The sequence below is a fragment of the Rhamphochromis sp. 'chilingali' genome (assembly GCF_963969265.1).
Source record: "Rhamphochromis sp. 'chilingali' genome assembly, chromosome: 3".
Taxonomy (NCBI): domain Eukaryota; kingdom Metazoa; phylum Chordata; class Actinopteri; order Cichliformes; family Cichlidae; genus Rhamphochromis; species Rhamphochromis sp. 'chilingali'.
This window is the reverse complement of record NC_137931.1, coordinates 33174874-33191128: the sequence shown is the minus strand read 5'-3', so window position 1 is coordinate 33191128 and position 16255 is coordinate 33174874. Positions and strand designations below refer to the sequence as shown.

Sequence of the window (16255 nt, the reverse complement as noted above, 5' to 3'; positions counted from 1 at the left end):
TGGGAGCCAGCACTGAAGTCATGCTCCTGGCATAACATGTGAGGAACCATTTGTTTCTGGTGTTTGGCAGAGTTCCGCTGAGGTACGAGTAGGATTTAAAAATATTCACAACATTGCAGCAATTTTGTGTAAAGTGCTACTGGTGAGGTAATGGTTCACTGGAATACATTTTAATAGCTGCACTGGAGTATCGTGCCAGAGCGCGTACTGTAAATGATGTGATCCATATTGCAGCACTTGAGAAATAGCGAGCGAACAGTGTTCCTGTTAATATTCTGTAGCTTTGATGGGAAACACTCTGACTCTTGGGATTAGAGGTGACTAACAAAATCATATCCATGGATTCAAAATATTCCTTCACTGTAAAGGCCAAAAAAATGAACATAAGAAACAGTGTTGAGAGACAAAAGCAGAAAATAACCTATTTTTAGCCTCTTTTAAATATCAGTTTGCCTTTGTAGAATTAGGCTATGTTTCTGTGATGGATTCCTACCACCCTCTACTGGTAACCAGTACAAATGCACCTTCTTCACAGTTTTACTTTACTGCCTTCTCAATGTAATCTGCAAATAAAGGAGCATTTGTAAACAAACAGGCTAAAGACAGAGTAAACATTCGTGTTCTAAAATCTGCCTCATCAGCTGAAGTGGAAACCGAGAGTTTGATACTGGCCCCACGACACCTCCAGCAGAGACACGGCCAAGGACAGTCCACGCGAAACAAAGCAGAGCCATGCAGATCCCGTCCGTCATCGGCCTGACAGAAGCTCAAACACACATCCAACACAGCCAGAGAAGCAAAGAGGCACAATTGAAATGCTGACAGCAATGACAGAGTCAGAGAGAAGGTAACAAAATCACAAAAGAGATGACAGGGTATGGAGGACGTTAGAAAGATGAGGCGTTCGTGTAACTTAAGAGCATGAAAACAGAGGCAAATAATATACCTAGGCATGTCCGAATCAAGAAACTGTCTGCAAAAGCAAAAAACAACATTCCGTTAGTGGACTGGAGGGAGAAAAATGTTAGCATCATATACTGTGATGTTAGTTTCTGACCACACTGGACTGCAGCTTGATCTGGCGCTTAGCCATTAAGCTTAAGTTTTGGCTACTGAGCCCATAACACGACAAACAATTAGGGTTAAAGAAAGGCTGATCCAGCAGAGGTTAGAGGTTAGTACAGTATGGAGCTCTCGGTTGCTTTACATTAAAACGCAGTAAACCCAAATCTGGACGATGCTGCTGCTGATGTTGTTAGATTTCTTGGCGATACGGGAAGCAAGAGAGATTAAGCAATGAGAAAAAAAAAGCAGGGTCAGGATGCGCTATAATTTTCAGGACTTTTTAGGTGAATAATTACAATATCATCATTCATATTTCTTATATTGTAAATATACTCACGGAGGTCTACTACTACATAAGAGTTACTACCATAAGATTTATACAAGGACGAGAGTTAAGTAATTTTAGATATTAATAAAGAAGCAAAAAAAGAGTTAATAACATCTTTTATGGCAGCAATTACTTGATTTATTAACCGAATGGTCCATCTACAAATCAATTGCTGTTTAATCCTAAATTCTCATCAGCTGTAAAAAAGAAACCTACTGCCCTCTACTGGTGGGATGCTAACATTAAGCTGTGCAAACTGGGCTTTTTACATTTCTCTGTTTTGCACTTCCTCGACTCCTCTCTCCTCCATCCTTTGCCAGACACTCCACATTAAATCAATCCTGAAGGATGTCTCAATTTATAAAACACACAGAGGAGAGGAAGGAGGAGGAAGCACATACATTTATGTAATTTATGGAAGTCTTTTGAGCTTGAAAGGTATGTAAAAACCATAACAGGAGAAGTAATTACTCTTTTGTATTCATTTTTTCTTTCTGCCTGTCTCCATTAGTGTGGAGAGGATTATCAAAAAAAATGCATGATATCTCTACACTCTTCTCACAATGTGTACCGCTATCAAATAATACCAGTGGCAGGCTGTAACAAAGCAATGGCCAGATACTGCTTCTGCACTACACTTTGAATTAAAATCACTTTAAAATGATGTCTCTGCAGCCTCTCATTCTGTTAAATGTTGGCTCAACTCCTCTCTTACCTCCTTGGTTTGCATCTGTGATAAAATGCAAGAAAAGGAGGCAAGGAAATGATGCATAAAATGAGTGTCTGTACAAAAAGTTGCATGTATAAAAGTCAGAACATATTTTTCTGTTATACATTCACCACAGCTCATTCTAACCTCTTTCCTGTGAACTTTGTGTTAGTTATGCTATTACTCATTAAGGGAACAATACACCTTCTCTGTTCTTCTGTTTTTCTTTATAAACTAGGCTCCAGTTGTACATCACACCCAGAAACATCATTTCCAGGGTCATTAGAAAAGTGAAGGTCAATCAGGTGATTTAATAAAATGATGAAATGCTGCATGTCAAATGAATGACTCTGCACTGAGTAGAAAACAACAACAAAATAGTTAAAGGTGTGTTAGTGATTTTATATTTAAGTAAAGAAATGCATGGCAGTGGAAAAGTTAGAAGGGCATGCATTTCTATTTTATACTGATCTGTTTACACAGAGTAAAATTAAGGTGCACGGTTAATAAAAAACACTTTTTAAACCTACACTGGGGTCAGTGATGAGAGGATTTAAATGAGAGGTGATGAACACAGTGAGATGCAACATGTAGGTGCAATGAGACAACCAACAGCAGCATATATTAACACCAAGGAGGGTCGCGCAGCCAGCATGGACGAGTGACTTCAGAGCTACTGGTGTGGTAAGTGTAGCTTTAAAGAGATTCTTAAATAACTCAAAGAAAGTGACTCTGGATCTGACCTGCTGTTGTCAGAAAGAGGGATCTACAGCATAGTCATGCAGTTACAGTGATAACGATAAGAACACAAAGGGAATTTGCAGAGTTTCCTTACATAACATTCAAGCTGTGACTCTGCTGCCATGCTTTTTACAACTTATATGCTTAGGGTGACCAGATCCCAGCAGATTAGATGTCATTAAAGATTTTGTGGGCTATAAATTATTTCATAAATCTCACTTGTAATTGAAGAACAAATATGGTTTACTTTTTACGAGCACAAATGGAAGCAAAGGCTTGTTTTAATGGTCTTTACATACTTGTTTATTTCATTTGTCTTTTCCAGAAAGCATTAAAACTGTTAGCTTCTGTTTCAATTGCTATTCTGTTTCCAAATCATTTTAGGTTTTATGGTAACTTCATAAATCAGCGCACTTATTTTCAAGCCACATATTTCCTGCAAGCATCTGTTGACTCTGGTAAACATGAGCTAATCAAAATGTGGGAGAACGGGTTAATAAAATGAAGTTTGAGGACACCTGGTCACCCCATATGTGCCATGCATTTGCCGTGTGTCGTGTTCCAGTGCAGGAGCTGCCGCAGCAGTAACGCGCACTCTCAGATAAGACTCACAAACATCAGAACCGTAAAGTGGTTTCCAAATTCAGCTGAGCTGCCATATAATTCAAAAAGCTATGGGAACACAGTAGTTTGCTATTTAAATGAAAAATATTTGCTTCAAACATTAAGCATAGTACATACCTGTCATCGTGCAGGGGCCTGACATATCCAACAGATAAAATGTTGAGAGATAGAATATTAGGATCAATGATGGTCTCATCAGATTCGGGCGTGTTGCGCAGACGTCCTGGGAAAGCAGAAATGCCTCAGTGAGAACAGCTCATACAGACTATTGGTAAAATGTATTCAGCTTTAGAGAAGCTGAACATCAGTCTTACCCACAACAAGCTCACGGACTTCCTTCCATTCTATGTCATTTCCAGATTCATGTACAATAGTAACGGTGATTCTCCTCTGGAGGCCCTGAAGAAGGAACAAAGATAGAGTGAGCACACAGAATATGCTTTTAAGACATTTTTCAAAGGTTGCAGAGCGTGACACATCCACTGAACAGGCTGTCTACAATTACTAAGACCAAATTGGAGACGATTTTGATGTGCGTCATTCTGGGTAGAATTGCATTTGCCCTCTCAGAGCAGAGCTATGAGAGGGCAAATGCGAATATCTTCAGGCATAAAAGATCCTTTGATGACAGTTGATTTGACTGCAACATATTTGCTCCCAGCCTGACTAAGATACCTGGTGCAGAAGAAATGTGCCATGGCAGGGCATTCCTCCTCTGTGGTCCACTACTGCAGGGATGTAGCTGAATGACAGAAAAAAGAGAGTCTCAGAGATTTCTGTGGCCCATCAAATTCTCCCAATTTTCTGCTGACTCGGGATACTCACTCCCCGTTCGCCTCCAGCTCGCAGATCTCGAAGAAAACCATGAGGTCATATTTACAGTGACAGGGTCCTGCCTGTGGACGGGTCATGGCCGTCAGTTTGGTGGCAGGTACTGCGTTGAAAAAGATTAGAAAGAGGATTATACAAGAAGGCACAATAGGGGTAAACCTAGTGCAGGCTAGCAGCTAACAGCGGGGAGAACAGCTACCTACCCTACAAAGGAAAGAGAAACGGGAGAAGAAAGGAAATCAGTGATTCAGGGAAGGAGCACCCACTCAGTACTGTACAAGAAGCTTTTTTTTCATTTAGCACATTTTCGATCGCTCTGTGTAAAGAAATAAAAGTCTGAACCATCCTTTAGGTGAGAGAATGCATATGTATGTCTTTATAAAGCACTTTAACGTTCAGGTGACCAAGTGGGGATATTTACAATGCCAGACATCTTAATCTCTATAAAAGCTTGGTCGCCTGATGGATAATAGTAACATTTTTGTACAGTAAGTCTATAATGTTAATAAGACTGACTAAGAGTTAAAGAAATCCTTTAATTTCCACTGGTGCCCAAAAGCAGTTCAGAGGTAAAGAAAAAAAAATCCATGCATCCCTTAAATTTGTCCCAAGCTGAAGCAGAAATCAATTTTATAAGAATAAATACAGTATAATGTGATGCATTGTGGGAGTTACTATGTATTTATATATATTAAAGGTGCTTCAAGTGTCACTTTTAGAGATGCAATATAATTCTTAGCCAATGGAATAACTGAAATAACAATCTGGTGGATAACTAACACCAATATTGTTCAGGTTTTAGTTTTTAGCTGTTCATTAAAATGTTTTTAAAAATGTAGCCAGCTCAAAACTGATGTGACACTACAGATAGACATATACTGCTTTAAATATCTGTACTGTTACAGGTTAAAAGTAGGTGAGACAAATTTGTAGCCTGTAAAATGGTTGCCTTTTTGCTGCATTTAATTCTTCATCTGTTTGTTTTCTACCTCCTTGGATTGATTGCTTTCCTATTATAACATGTGAATTTACTCCCAGGGATTGATAAATCTCAGGTGTGTTATACATGCATATGCACCACAATGTACATTATAGTTAACATTCCCATCGGAGAGAGTTTCATTCGTGGCAGACTAATATAGAAGAAAGGCACTGTGATCCAATCAAGAGGAGCTCAAAGAGGGAACTGCAAGGAGAACGCACCACATAACAGTGAACACACAGTACAAGAGAGCCAATCCAACTGCAGAATCCTGACACATGAAAACTCCCCTTTTATATCGATTAACTTGAGTTTTACTACACAGCAAGTAGCAACTAGTAACTGACACTGAATATTTGTGTTAGTGCTTCATCTATGAGGCGACTCAGTCACAAAACCTTAGAGCTGGAAGAGATACTTTTAGTGCTTTTAAAATGCACTTGGCTCATTTAAGTCACACCAAGAAAAACACTCGATATAAAAAAGGGTTTCCACTTGCAGGATTCTCTTGGATCTGACCGATCAGTGACCAACCCGGCTTCTGAGCTTTAATAACTGAACAGATAGAGATGGGTGGAGCTGGCAGCTGAGCTTGCTCGTTTCCTTCCAGCAGGAAGGAAGCAGCTAAGCCAGCGGCAGACAGAGCGTGGCCTGACAGCGAGTCCACCAGTGACCCATTGAACACATCTGGGACCAAGTATCGGATGAGCTCCAGCGATTTCTCCCGGTCCGACGAGGCATCAGGATCCACTGCTCGCACCCAACAACATGAAGCTGAGATGATACGACTTGCAAGCAGACGAGTACCACAGCAATACAACAAAAATAAATGATAAGACACGAGCAGAGCATCTTATTTACCTGGTTTGGAGAGAGGCATCACTCGTGGAAACTGTCTCCTGCAGGGGCGTAGTGGACTGGGTGTCACAACACACAGTTACGTATGAATATAAAGAATTGCAAGCATATTCATCATAGTATGTGTATAAATGCAGTAAATGCTATAAGCAAACACAGTACCTCATGACATCTTTACAAAGAGGAAGAAAAGGCTGCTTCTGGTAGTGGCCAAAGACTTCAAACACAATTGGCTGAGTCTTGATGTAGTCCACGAATGATCTAGTAACCTCAACAGCAATCTACAAAAACAAAAAACAGTCCATTTTAGTGCCTAAACTCTTAAATACAGAACAATGCATAAAGCTGTGCAGGACACAAGCAGACTCTTCTTACGTTCTGCACATGGTAGAAGCCGAGAGGAGGGCCGCGGCCTGTGTTTTTTAGGGGTTCAGTGGAGAAGGCCTCATCATGGCGGTGGATGAAGCTAAAGACAAAGTAATCAATGCAAAGTTTGCATGTAAAACAGTAAAAAGAACACCAACGATCACAAATCTCCAGCGGAAATATTGTGAAGAGCAATTTACTTGAACTGGCAGAAGATGTCGGCATATTCCGCAGAGATGCTGGAGGCCTGCAGGACAGTCACTCTGAAGGTAAAAATATTACCGATCCTGAGATGTTCCAGAGTTGTATCGAGTGCTCCATCCAGACCAGGCTTCAGTGGATTCTCCACCTCATCTGATCCAGCTGCAAGGAACCACAAAAAAGAAAAAGGAAAAAAGAAAAATAAACGCAGGTTGGAAACTAGACTAGACATCCATGAAAGTTCTTTCCTAACCTAAATCTGGTTGGTGGGCGTGACCTTCATGTTTAATTTTTAAAGATTAAGCTTTGTTATTCGAGGATATTGGACAACCTAAAGGTTTCCCAGTAGCAAGGGTCTTGACTTTTCAGTGTTGATATTCTAGTTTTTTGATCTAAAGGCAATGAATAAATCATCAATCTACTTAGAGTGATCTATTTTATTGATCAAGAAATTCAGACACTGTTCATTCTACACTTTGACTTTGGTAAATACTGCATACATGTACGTGAGGTGAAAGACACTGCAAGATTGTATAACACTGTATGGATGTTATATAAATCCCTGCTGTTTAAAAAGGCCTCTCCTTTTACTCCTTTGTGTGTTTTTATTAGATTTAGTGGGTGTTTTTGCTTTTTTGATTGTTTTTTGCATCTTTTTTATTTGTAAAATGTCTGGCGCAGAATACTTTACAGCATCATTCTGACCATTAGATGATCTCATTAGTGTTAATAAAAAAAGAGCAAGAAGCATCTGGGTTCAAATCTCCTGGTTGTCTGAGGGGAGGTCGGTGAGGACTTCAACCACTTTTAGATTTCAACCACATTTAGTAGTAAATTTTCTTTAGGAGTAAAGAAATGTGTTTTCAAAGACTTCAAAAGACAAGTTTTTCACATTTTTACTCATTAACAGATCTCAGTGATGTTTAGACACTTCTTTTTAATGTTTTTGTTGGGTAGGTTGCATTCCAGGTAGATGCTGAGCTGACTGTCAATAAATTCTACTGGAACAGACCAGGAATGGACTGGAGTTACCAAGAAATTGGAGACAAGCATTTGGGCTAATTTATACGTCTTCCACATGAGCCACCGTTTGCCATTGTCTGCCCTCTAAATCCAAGCCTATCTAACATAATTTCTTTTAAAGTCTTTCCTGTGAATTTTCAGTCTGCTGAGCCAAAAAGGAGACCACACACACACATACACACACATACAGACACAAGCAAACACGCAGAACATGTGTCCATTCACTCGTAAAATACGATTACCCGCACATGTGTTGTTGTTGACTTCATCAGCTGACGGCCCCATTTCTGCGTTCTGCCCTTCTCCCTCCACGATCCGAAGCTCCTCCTGAGAAATCCCAGTGTGGGACAGTCCTACAGAGCAGGACTCTGACTGGAACTACAGGAGCACAGCAGAGTGGTGAACAGTCCTCAGATTTTTAAACAGTTACATCATTTACTCATTTAGTTGTCTACCAAAACATTTTTCACTTATTGTATATGATAACGAGGGCTTTATTTTGCATTTCCCTCTTCATTTGAGCGCCACTATTGCATTCATTGTAGAGAAATAACACATTTCTAAATATAGTCACATATTTCAGATGTAGTTGGAATTCTCTCAAAGGCAATTTTAATGACGGGTATGGGTTATTTCTTGGTAATTTCTTCATAAAATAAGTGGATAAAAGGTCTGGAGATGATTCAGAGTTTGGCCCTTGTACTTGGAGGCTGTTTCTATAAATACAGAAAATGCATCAAAGGAAACTTAAATGGTAAAAGAAGTTCTTCTAAAATTGAAAAAAAATACAAAATACATCTATCAGTTGGAGAGAAGGCAGGAATATTAGCAAAAGTAACAGTTTGGTGCCATCTGAGTGAAGTAAACAGCGCTGTATGATGGCAGGATCCTTTCTTTACATTCGAGATAAGTGATTGGTCAAAGCCACTGACCAGCATGTTTGTATGGCCAGAAAACCCTAAATCTATTGAGAGGGTACATCGAGTTCTACAAAAATGTTACAAATGTTAAGAAGCCTTAGAACAGCGTGTAATTCAACTCTTTTTGTAAACACCTAAAATCACAAAAATTGTGACGGCAACTGTATACAGAAGTAAATCCTACACTGTGAAAACTAACTGTAATAACTATAGTGTGTTTTTCACTACCTTTTCATACTGCTGATCCTCAAAGGAGATTTTGGCAGTGCCCGACTGCCTCACTCCGGAGCCGTAGTCGGGAGCCTCCTCATCAGCTGGAGGGAAACACAAAGAACCTTCACCTCACTCCCTCCAGAAATCACACACAGCTTGTCCCGTCAATCGCTTCAACGATCGTGAGTCTGAGGATTTGAGCCTTACCTGATATGGCCTGTACTGCCACCCTAAGGAAGCCCTTTACCTCTCCCTTCTCACTGACAATGGCCACGCGATGGACGAGCGGAACCGGGTACAGCAGATTACTCAGATAAACAAAAGCCCTGCATGGGAAGCCAAAGAGAGAATAAAAGGGGAAAAAAAAGCATTAACAAGAACCAGACCAAGGAGACGTGCCACATTTGATAAAAATCACTGGACTGGACAACAGAACACAGAACTGCAAAGCAACCAAACAGAAGCTGGGACTGCTCTTGCGACGGCCATGGCTGCCCTTTACTATTGCTTTGGAGTGGGCTTATCCTTATCATCCAATAATGACTATATAATCAGGTCAATAATGGGTCACATGCAATAACCCTAAACTTTTGAGTTGTACTGATGAAGGATAGTGAGGCTAAGGAGCATGTATGTAAGGCTAAACTTTCAATTCTTTTTATTAACTTTAAAAATTAGAACCCAGCTCAAGACTTTGCTGGATAGCAGATGTTTTCGTCGTAAGCAATGAATTCATTTTAATGCATTGCTTTATGATCACATGCTATCATGACAATGACTCTATATAATGTATAAAGCCAAACTGAGAACTTAAAGCACTTTGCTACAGACTATGTTTCTTTGAGAATAGAAATTTGGGAACAGCTGCATTAGAAATGCTTTTCTTAAAAATAATAGAATAACTGATCCACATTTTTCACAAGCCAATAGGGATAGACATTTAAGGGTGGACAGCGTAAAAAAGGACAGGCTTATGACAAGATTGGTGAGGTGCAAATAAGGCATGCTCAGGACAAAAAAGGTAAACAAAAATGCTTTCAACTTTTTGACTCAAAAGGAATCAAAAGCAAATGGAACAGAAATCATCATACGGAACATGGCTCAGCTTGAATCAAAACTGCCAACAGCTTCATAGACTGTATGCTACATCAAAAACCAACGAATGACATCAGAAATCAAAGTGCACCTCCTGGGCCGGAGTGGTAATTTGTACAAAATAGGGGTACGAGTTCATCATCAGACGTATTCACGTAAAAACCGACAAAAAAAAAAAAAAGGTCAAAATGAAAAGACTTGTGCTCTGGCATGCCTAAAAGAGACAGCTGCTGCAGAAACCAGCTCTTTCATCTTGAGATTTTGAGTCTTTGTTCGAACACCACTTAGCTCAAAAATTTTCAGATTCTTTCAACTGTATTCAGGTTTCACAGCACGGTGAGAACATTTCGCTGTTTGTTCCTCTTACTATGCACATCAGACCTCTATCTACTTCTTGAGCTGCATCAGTGCTTTGGGGAGTCAAAAGTCCTTTTTCTTTTTTATAAGCCACTATGATTTGACATACACCTCAAACAGCCGTTCAGCGTCAGCACTGCATAGAAACAAGAAGCGTACATGGACCCACTCTGGACTGAATTTAAGAAGAACTTAAGTAAGAGTGAGACGCATCGAGCCACTGTATACCCCCACTCCAAAAGCAAAGAAAAATAAGCATTTAGTTGAAAGAGAGATTAAAGATAAAAAGGAAAAGATGGACCTTAAAGTCCAGAAATGTCTACTCCAGTGTCCGCATGGTGTGGTACTCAACATTTTCAGCTCAAGATTTAGAGATACTGTGACAGCTAAGGCAAGACACTAAAGGGTCTGGTTTGACTTTGAGCAAGTGTAAGCAAGTGTTTAAGGAAATCAGTAAAAGGAAATACCACAATTAAAAAAAATGTAGGAAAAGTTGTTTTCCAAATTTCGGTTGCAGCTTTCCAACTGAAATGCTTCATGCCAGTGTTAACACTGAACCAGCAGATCTCTGAGGTGGACAGTAATTTGGAGAAGACTTCAGTTTGACTAATTTCCCCTTCAAGGTCATCTCCTTGTGTAACCTTAGAGTGCTGGCAGTGTAGCGTCTATTTGAATCACTCTTTGGATGGCTGATGGATGACCACTTTCACCTGAAGGTTTGCCATGGACTTTATGAAAATTAGGTCACTACGTTCATGTTCAGGATTATCCTTAATAAAGAGAGCTGGATCTCTATCTACAACCCAACGACCAAAGAGCTTTTTTCAGTGGAAGAGTGTCCAAGAACTAAGTCAGTCTCCTGGATTAGGAGATGCTGCAGGGCTGAAAACATGAGCCAGCATCCAAGGGCCAAGCCTGCGGTTCCACTAGTAACCACTTATCCTGATTCCAAAAGCAAGTCAATCCCTACTGACTCCCATGTTAAAATGCTATTTTAATGTTGACCTCTGTGATAAAGACCATCCAATAAATTTCTGTACCAATTTTGATGAATTCAAGCATTACAACCTCCGATATGATCACTATGGGGTCCAAATAAACAACATAGCAGCTGCCAAAATGCAAATAATGTAGCTTCAAAATGTCAAATTCACAAAATACAGTGCACTGACTGGAAATGCACAGTTTTACTTTAACATCCAGTGGCATCTGAGAACAAGCTGAACTGTGGTTTTGGGCCAAATAAAGACAGTCTTGGTCATATAAACATTGCTGTCATGCTGGAAGCTATCCAGAGGTGCACAAAGAGATAACCTTACAGGGGTGTTTGGCAAAAATCAACTTAGGTATGCTTTGCTTTTTAATTTTTATGGAGAGAATCACTTTAAGATCACACCTCATGTTTGCCACATAAAATAACAAAGCACACTATGGTTATATTTTGTGTATTTATGCATACCCAGCCCACAACTCAAGGAGGGCTATGTGAAGATATACACGCTATTATTCACTGCTTTTCCAAGAATACTGTTCCATATACCCTGATGTTTGCCAAGGGAAAGGGACCTTGCATCTCAGCGTGAAAGAGCTAGTTTCCTCCATCAGCATGCTCCTGAAACCTCACCAACCTTCCCACTACACTGAATAATGGTGAGCGGTCGTAAAAGGGATCCAGGCCTTCGCTGGAGCCTCGGCAGAGCTCTCTCTCATCATCATCATCATCATCATCATCATCATCATCCTCTACCCCGAGCTCGGAGCTCGGGTCGTCCAAAAAGATATCATCGTCCAGGTCGTCCAAATCCTCCAACTCCTCCTCCTCCCCGCGACCCTCCCGCTGCGAGTCAGCCAGCTCAGTAATTTCAGAGGTGGAAAGGGTCGGGGATGGGGTGGGGTCACTCATGCGCTCGCTCATGCATGTGTTGAAAATGGGATTTCTGGTGCAGCCAGAGACATGGGAACTAGGTTAGTACAGTTAGAGAGAAGGGACGCACTGATCCACAGGAGAAAACCTTCTTCCCTCTGAGTCAGAAACAGCTTTTATTGTTTGTTTCAGTGTTGAGCAAAGAGCAGAGAAAGAGAAGACAGATGGGAGACTGCAGAAAGCTACAAATGTTGTGCTGATCGTGGGATATAGATGTCAAAAACAAGTATTATTTCACCTACACAGGTATTCACTGTAATTTGCCCAGTCCTCATGCGCAGATTTAACCGCACATGTAAGTTTCTGCTTGGTGAGTGTCAGGGGAATTCAAATTTACTGTTTTAAGTACAGATTTTTACACATGCGTATTAAAAGAAGAGGCTAAGATGAATAAAATGTAAAGAAGGCAATTCAAGGAATGCGCGCTCTTGCAGGTAACTGTAATCTAAACTGTTAAAAAAAAGTGAGCAGGGGAAGGAACCAAAGTTAATCATGCCAAGTGAGCCAATCATCAAAGGAGCTCTGTCCCATGATTGATCACTTTTTAAGGGATCACATGCAAAGAACCTCCTTAAATGACAGCTTCAGTTCTATAGACCGAGGGAGTCCAACTCCAGTCCTCAAGGGCCAGTGTCAAGGTTTTAGATGTGTCCTTTATCCAGCACAGCTGATTTAAATGGCTAAATTACCTCCTCAACATGTCTTGAAGTTCTCCAGAGGCTGATAATGAACTAATCATTTGATTCAGGTGTGTTGACCCAGGGTGATATCTATAACCTGCAGGACACCGGCCACTGAGCCCTGGAGTGCCCCCACTCCTGCTGTAGACAGTGCTGTTTGACACCATATTTGCTCACAAAATGAATTCTGGTGACCAACCTGTTAACAGGCACTTGTTACAGTTGGATTTACTCCCAGCAATCACTGGATTACTGTAATGGTACTCTATATGCTGCAACTGAGCTTTGGCAGTGAATATTTATGTGTGTGAAATAAGATCATTTGCTCACGGGCTTGCTTAATTGCATCTAAAGGTAATGACAGAAATTAAACGTCATACAGATTTCATTTGAAAATGGCCAGTCACTTTGAGTTATCACATCAGCCACATATGTACAAAGTGAGCTTGTATATAGTTATGCATTAATTCAACCCATCAGTTCTCGACAGCAGCTACATTTTTTAAATTTTTTAAACTGCAAGTGTAAAGGATATAGTATAAAATAGCAGTAAACTATTAAAAGCATTGAAAGCATCAAATGTTGTGCATCTGGATAAATATACACCTGCTTTCACCTTTATAATATGGACAGACAGATTGAAAACCTGAAAAAGAACAGCTCAAGGGCACAGTTTCCAATGTTTCCATGTCTTGCAGGAGCTGAATAACATTAAAGGCTGGAGTGAGACGCTTAATATTACATAACAGGTGCAAGTGAGAGAGCGAGAGCGAGAGAGAGACACTGGGAGGCCATGTGCCAAGGTGGAAGAGAAAGAAACAACAGGTTTTGAGTAGGAGGGCTGACGAAATGTTTTTCTCAAATCTTGCATAGATGATTTTCCCATTGATGTAGAAAGCTCTGTCATTAGCTGGGATGTATTGTTATCAAATGTATTTGATACAGTTACTTCAGTTTGTACTGGCAGGTTTTATAGTGGCTGAAATACAAAGTTTGACAAGTAGGGACACCAGACTGAATGAACTGCAGATAATTAATGCAGGTGTCCCCATCATTTCGGAGTACACTCCACACACAGTAAAGCCGCATTTCCAACCCAAGTGCCTGGAACTTTAACTCTCAGGAACGACGTCCTGCAAGTGGAAAAGTGGACAGCAGCCTCCCTATATCCTAAATTTCTGATAGCTATGGCTAATACTGGTCTTTTTGGCCTCTGTATTTCTTATTCCTGTCCCGATGTGTTGGACTCAGTATTTACCTGCCAACCAGGCGGAACCAGGGGAAGCGATCGTAAAAGGGGTCACCTCCCGTCATCACATTTTCACAGTCCTCCACAGTACTGTTGGGCACATCAGCAGCACGATCATACATTTCTCTCATCAGATCTAGCCTCTGCCTGCAGAAAGCACCAACAATGAAGACATAAAAAAGAAACAGAGCAGGGTGTTAATGAGTAAAAGTAAACAGCTTGGAAGAAATAAAATAGCACTGAGGAAGACACTGAAGCATGGCTCTTTTTTTATTGCTGTTCGATATTAGGTTGGTAGATATTTTTAATTTGGAAGTGCAATTATTGAAGCGAATGTTTGCAATAAAAGAAACTGACTTACAAACTGAAGAGCACTAAAACAAGAGTTTCAGTGCGACACTTAATGAATTTTTGATTACCAAGATAAGTTTAAGATTTTGTTCATCAAAGACTTGCGTGCATGTTCAGCCACCTTAGTTTTTCTAATGTCCAATAGTGAGTTGCTCCATTCTTCTGATCTTGCACCTCCACTGCCACGATAGTACGTGGGAATTGTCGCTTCTCTCTGTCTTTAGTTGCCTCTGGGGGCAACAGGTCAGGAGGCAGGGGGGAGTAAAGAGTGTCTGTCAGCAACACAAACTGGAACTGCACCTGCAGGGGAAGAACGAGTATGCTCAAAGAGCCATTTCACAGCGTAGACCTGTGGATATATTCATCAGTCTAAATGACATTTCTAACCTTCTTCTTAAGTTCGACACTGATCGCATTAGCCTCCTTCAGGAAGATGGCATTTCCCCATAAGAGATCACGCAGCGAGGTGAACTGGTAGCATCGCCATTTACGGAAACTCCACACAGCCAGCTCTCTTTCCCTCTCCGTCCACTGCACTGTAGGCCAGAAAGAGGACTCGATGAAGGTATGATTATCCCTAATATAGATTTATAAATGTGTCTTTGTATTAATTGTTTTTACCTTCTTCTTCCGGTTCCTCCTCTTCTTCAGGGCCTTCTGGGTTATAACGGTCCACTTGCTTCTGAAGAGCCTCCAGCTTGCTTTCATAATCCTAATAATTTATAATTAAAGTTTTAAATACATGAACAAGCCATTCACGTTGAATTAATCATTAATAACTGGTGAAATGAAAGGCCCCAAAAAACTGCATTTAGACTTAAAGCGCGGAAAAATGTGTCGCGGCGTACAACTGTGCATACTGTGCAAATGTGTCTGTTATGTAATCCCAGGTATCGGTTCTTTCTCCTGCTGAGTAATATTTGTGAGTTGCAAAATTGCCTAGAAATTCCAGCAAGGTGAACTTTGCTTCACATTTGATCTGAAAACACCATCATAATTTTTTTATTTGGTATTTTCTGTAAATCTGCTCACTGATAATACAGTTTATATAATATAAACAGTAGATACCAATACTGAAATATACAAACTGCAGCTACATCTGTGTGTAAGACAGTTCAGATAGATTTTTTTGTTGGTTTTACTTTAATGATTACTGCTGATAGCAGTCAAAGCTGAACTCTCATTACCATACCAGTCTTTGCTGCTCTAGAAGGTTGCTGGCCTCCTCTCTTTCTTTGCGATACTGATCTTCCAGCTCCTGCAGCCTGAGGACAAAAAAACAAAGTGAACAAAAAAGACTTGATGTAGGTGGGTGATGCCCTACCTCACTGTGTGTTTTTAAGCCATTGATACTGAGAAAGAAGCCTCAGGCTTGGGTAAAGTGGCAACTTCGGTCACAGGACCACAAAAGCAAATTCTCACTCCATCTGTAGTCATCTACATTTGGAGATATGGAAGTTATGTCCTGACTTCTCCACCTTTCCTGAATGCAGGACCCCAGCACAGAAAAGATCAGACTTTAATGACAGTAGATATATATGACTTTGATTTGAGCATGAAAATGAGGAACTGGATTGGAGGTGGGTTACAAAGCAGCCAGTAGCAACAGTGGGGATAAAGCTATATAGATTATGCACACCATGTAAGAGTCCATGGTTACACTGTTTTTAACCTCACTGCTTTATCTGATGCTTTTTCTCTAATACATGAAGACTGGCTCATAAATTGCTCAGAAGTC

At 40.4% G+C, this 16255-nt stretch overlaps 1 protein-coding gene across 7 annotated transcripts in view; it reads right to left on the bottom strand.

Moving 5' to 3' along the window:
• Positions 1-16255, bottom strand: part of kif1aa (kinesin family member 1Aa) — a 54324-nt gene that overhangs the window by 5249 nt on the left and 32820 nt on the right. For 2 of the 7 annotated variants that reach the window (XM_080877938.1, XM_080877940.1), the window contains 17 exons: positions 15710-15782; positions 15139-15229; positions 14905-15053; positions 14639-14817; positions 14176-14313; positions 9069-9187; positions 8877-8962; positions 7971-8106; positions 6705-6867; positions 6514-6604; positions 6301-6419; positions 6142-6197; positions 4293-4401; positions 4143-4209; positions 3782-3866; positions 3585-3690; positions 947-973 (listed from right to left, as the gene is read on the bottom strand). In XM_080877938.1, coding sequence (XP_080734064.1) covers positions 947-973; positions 3585-3690; positions 3782-3866; positions 4143-4209; positions 4293-4401; positions 6142-6197; positions 6301-6419; positions 6514-6604; positions 6705-6867; positions 7971-8106; positions 8877-8962; positions 9069-9187; positions 14176-14313; positions 14639-14817; positions 14905-15053; positions 15139-15229; positions 15710-15782 — 1794 coding nt within the window. Of the gene's footprint in view, positions 1-946; positions 974-3584; positions 3691-3781; positions 3867-4142; positions 4210-4292; positions 4402-5814; positions 6031-6141; positions 6198-6300; positions 6420-6513; positions 6605-6704; positions 6868-7970; positions 8107-8876; positions 8963-9068; positions 9188-11941; positions 12251-14175; positions 14314-14638; positions 14818-14904; positions 15054-15138; positions 15230-15709; positions 15783-16255 lie in introns of all 7 variants that reach the window. The other 5 variants (XM_080877936.1, XM_080877937.1, XM_080877939.1 and 2 more) reach the window with 5 other exon arrangements.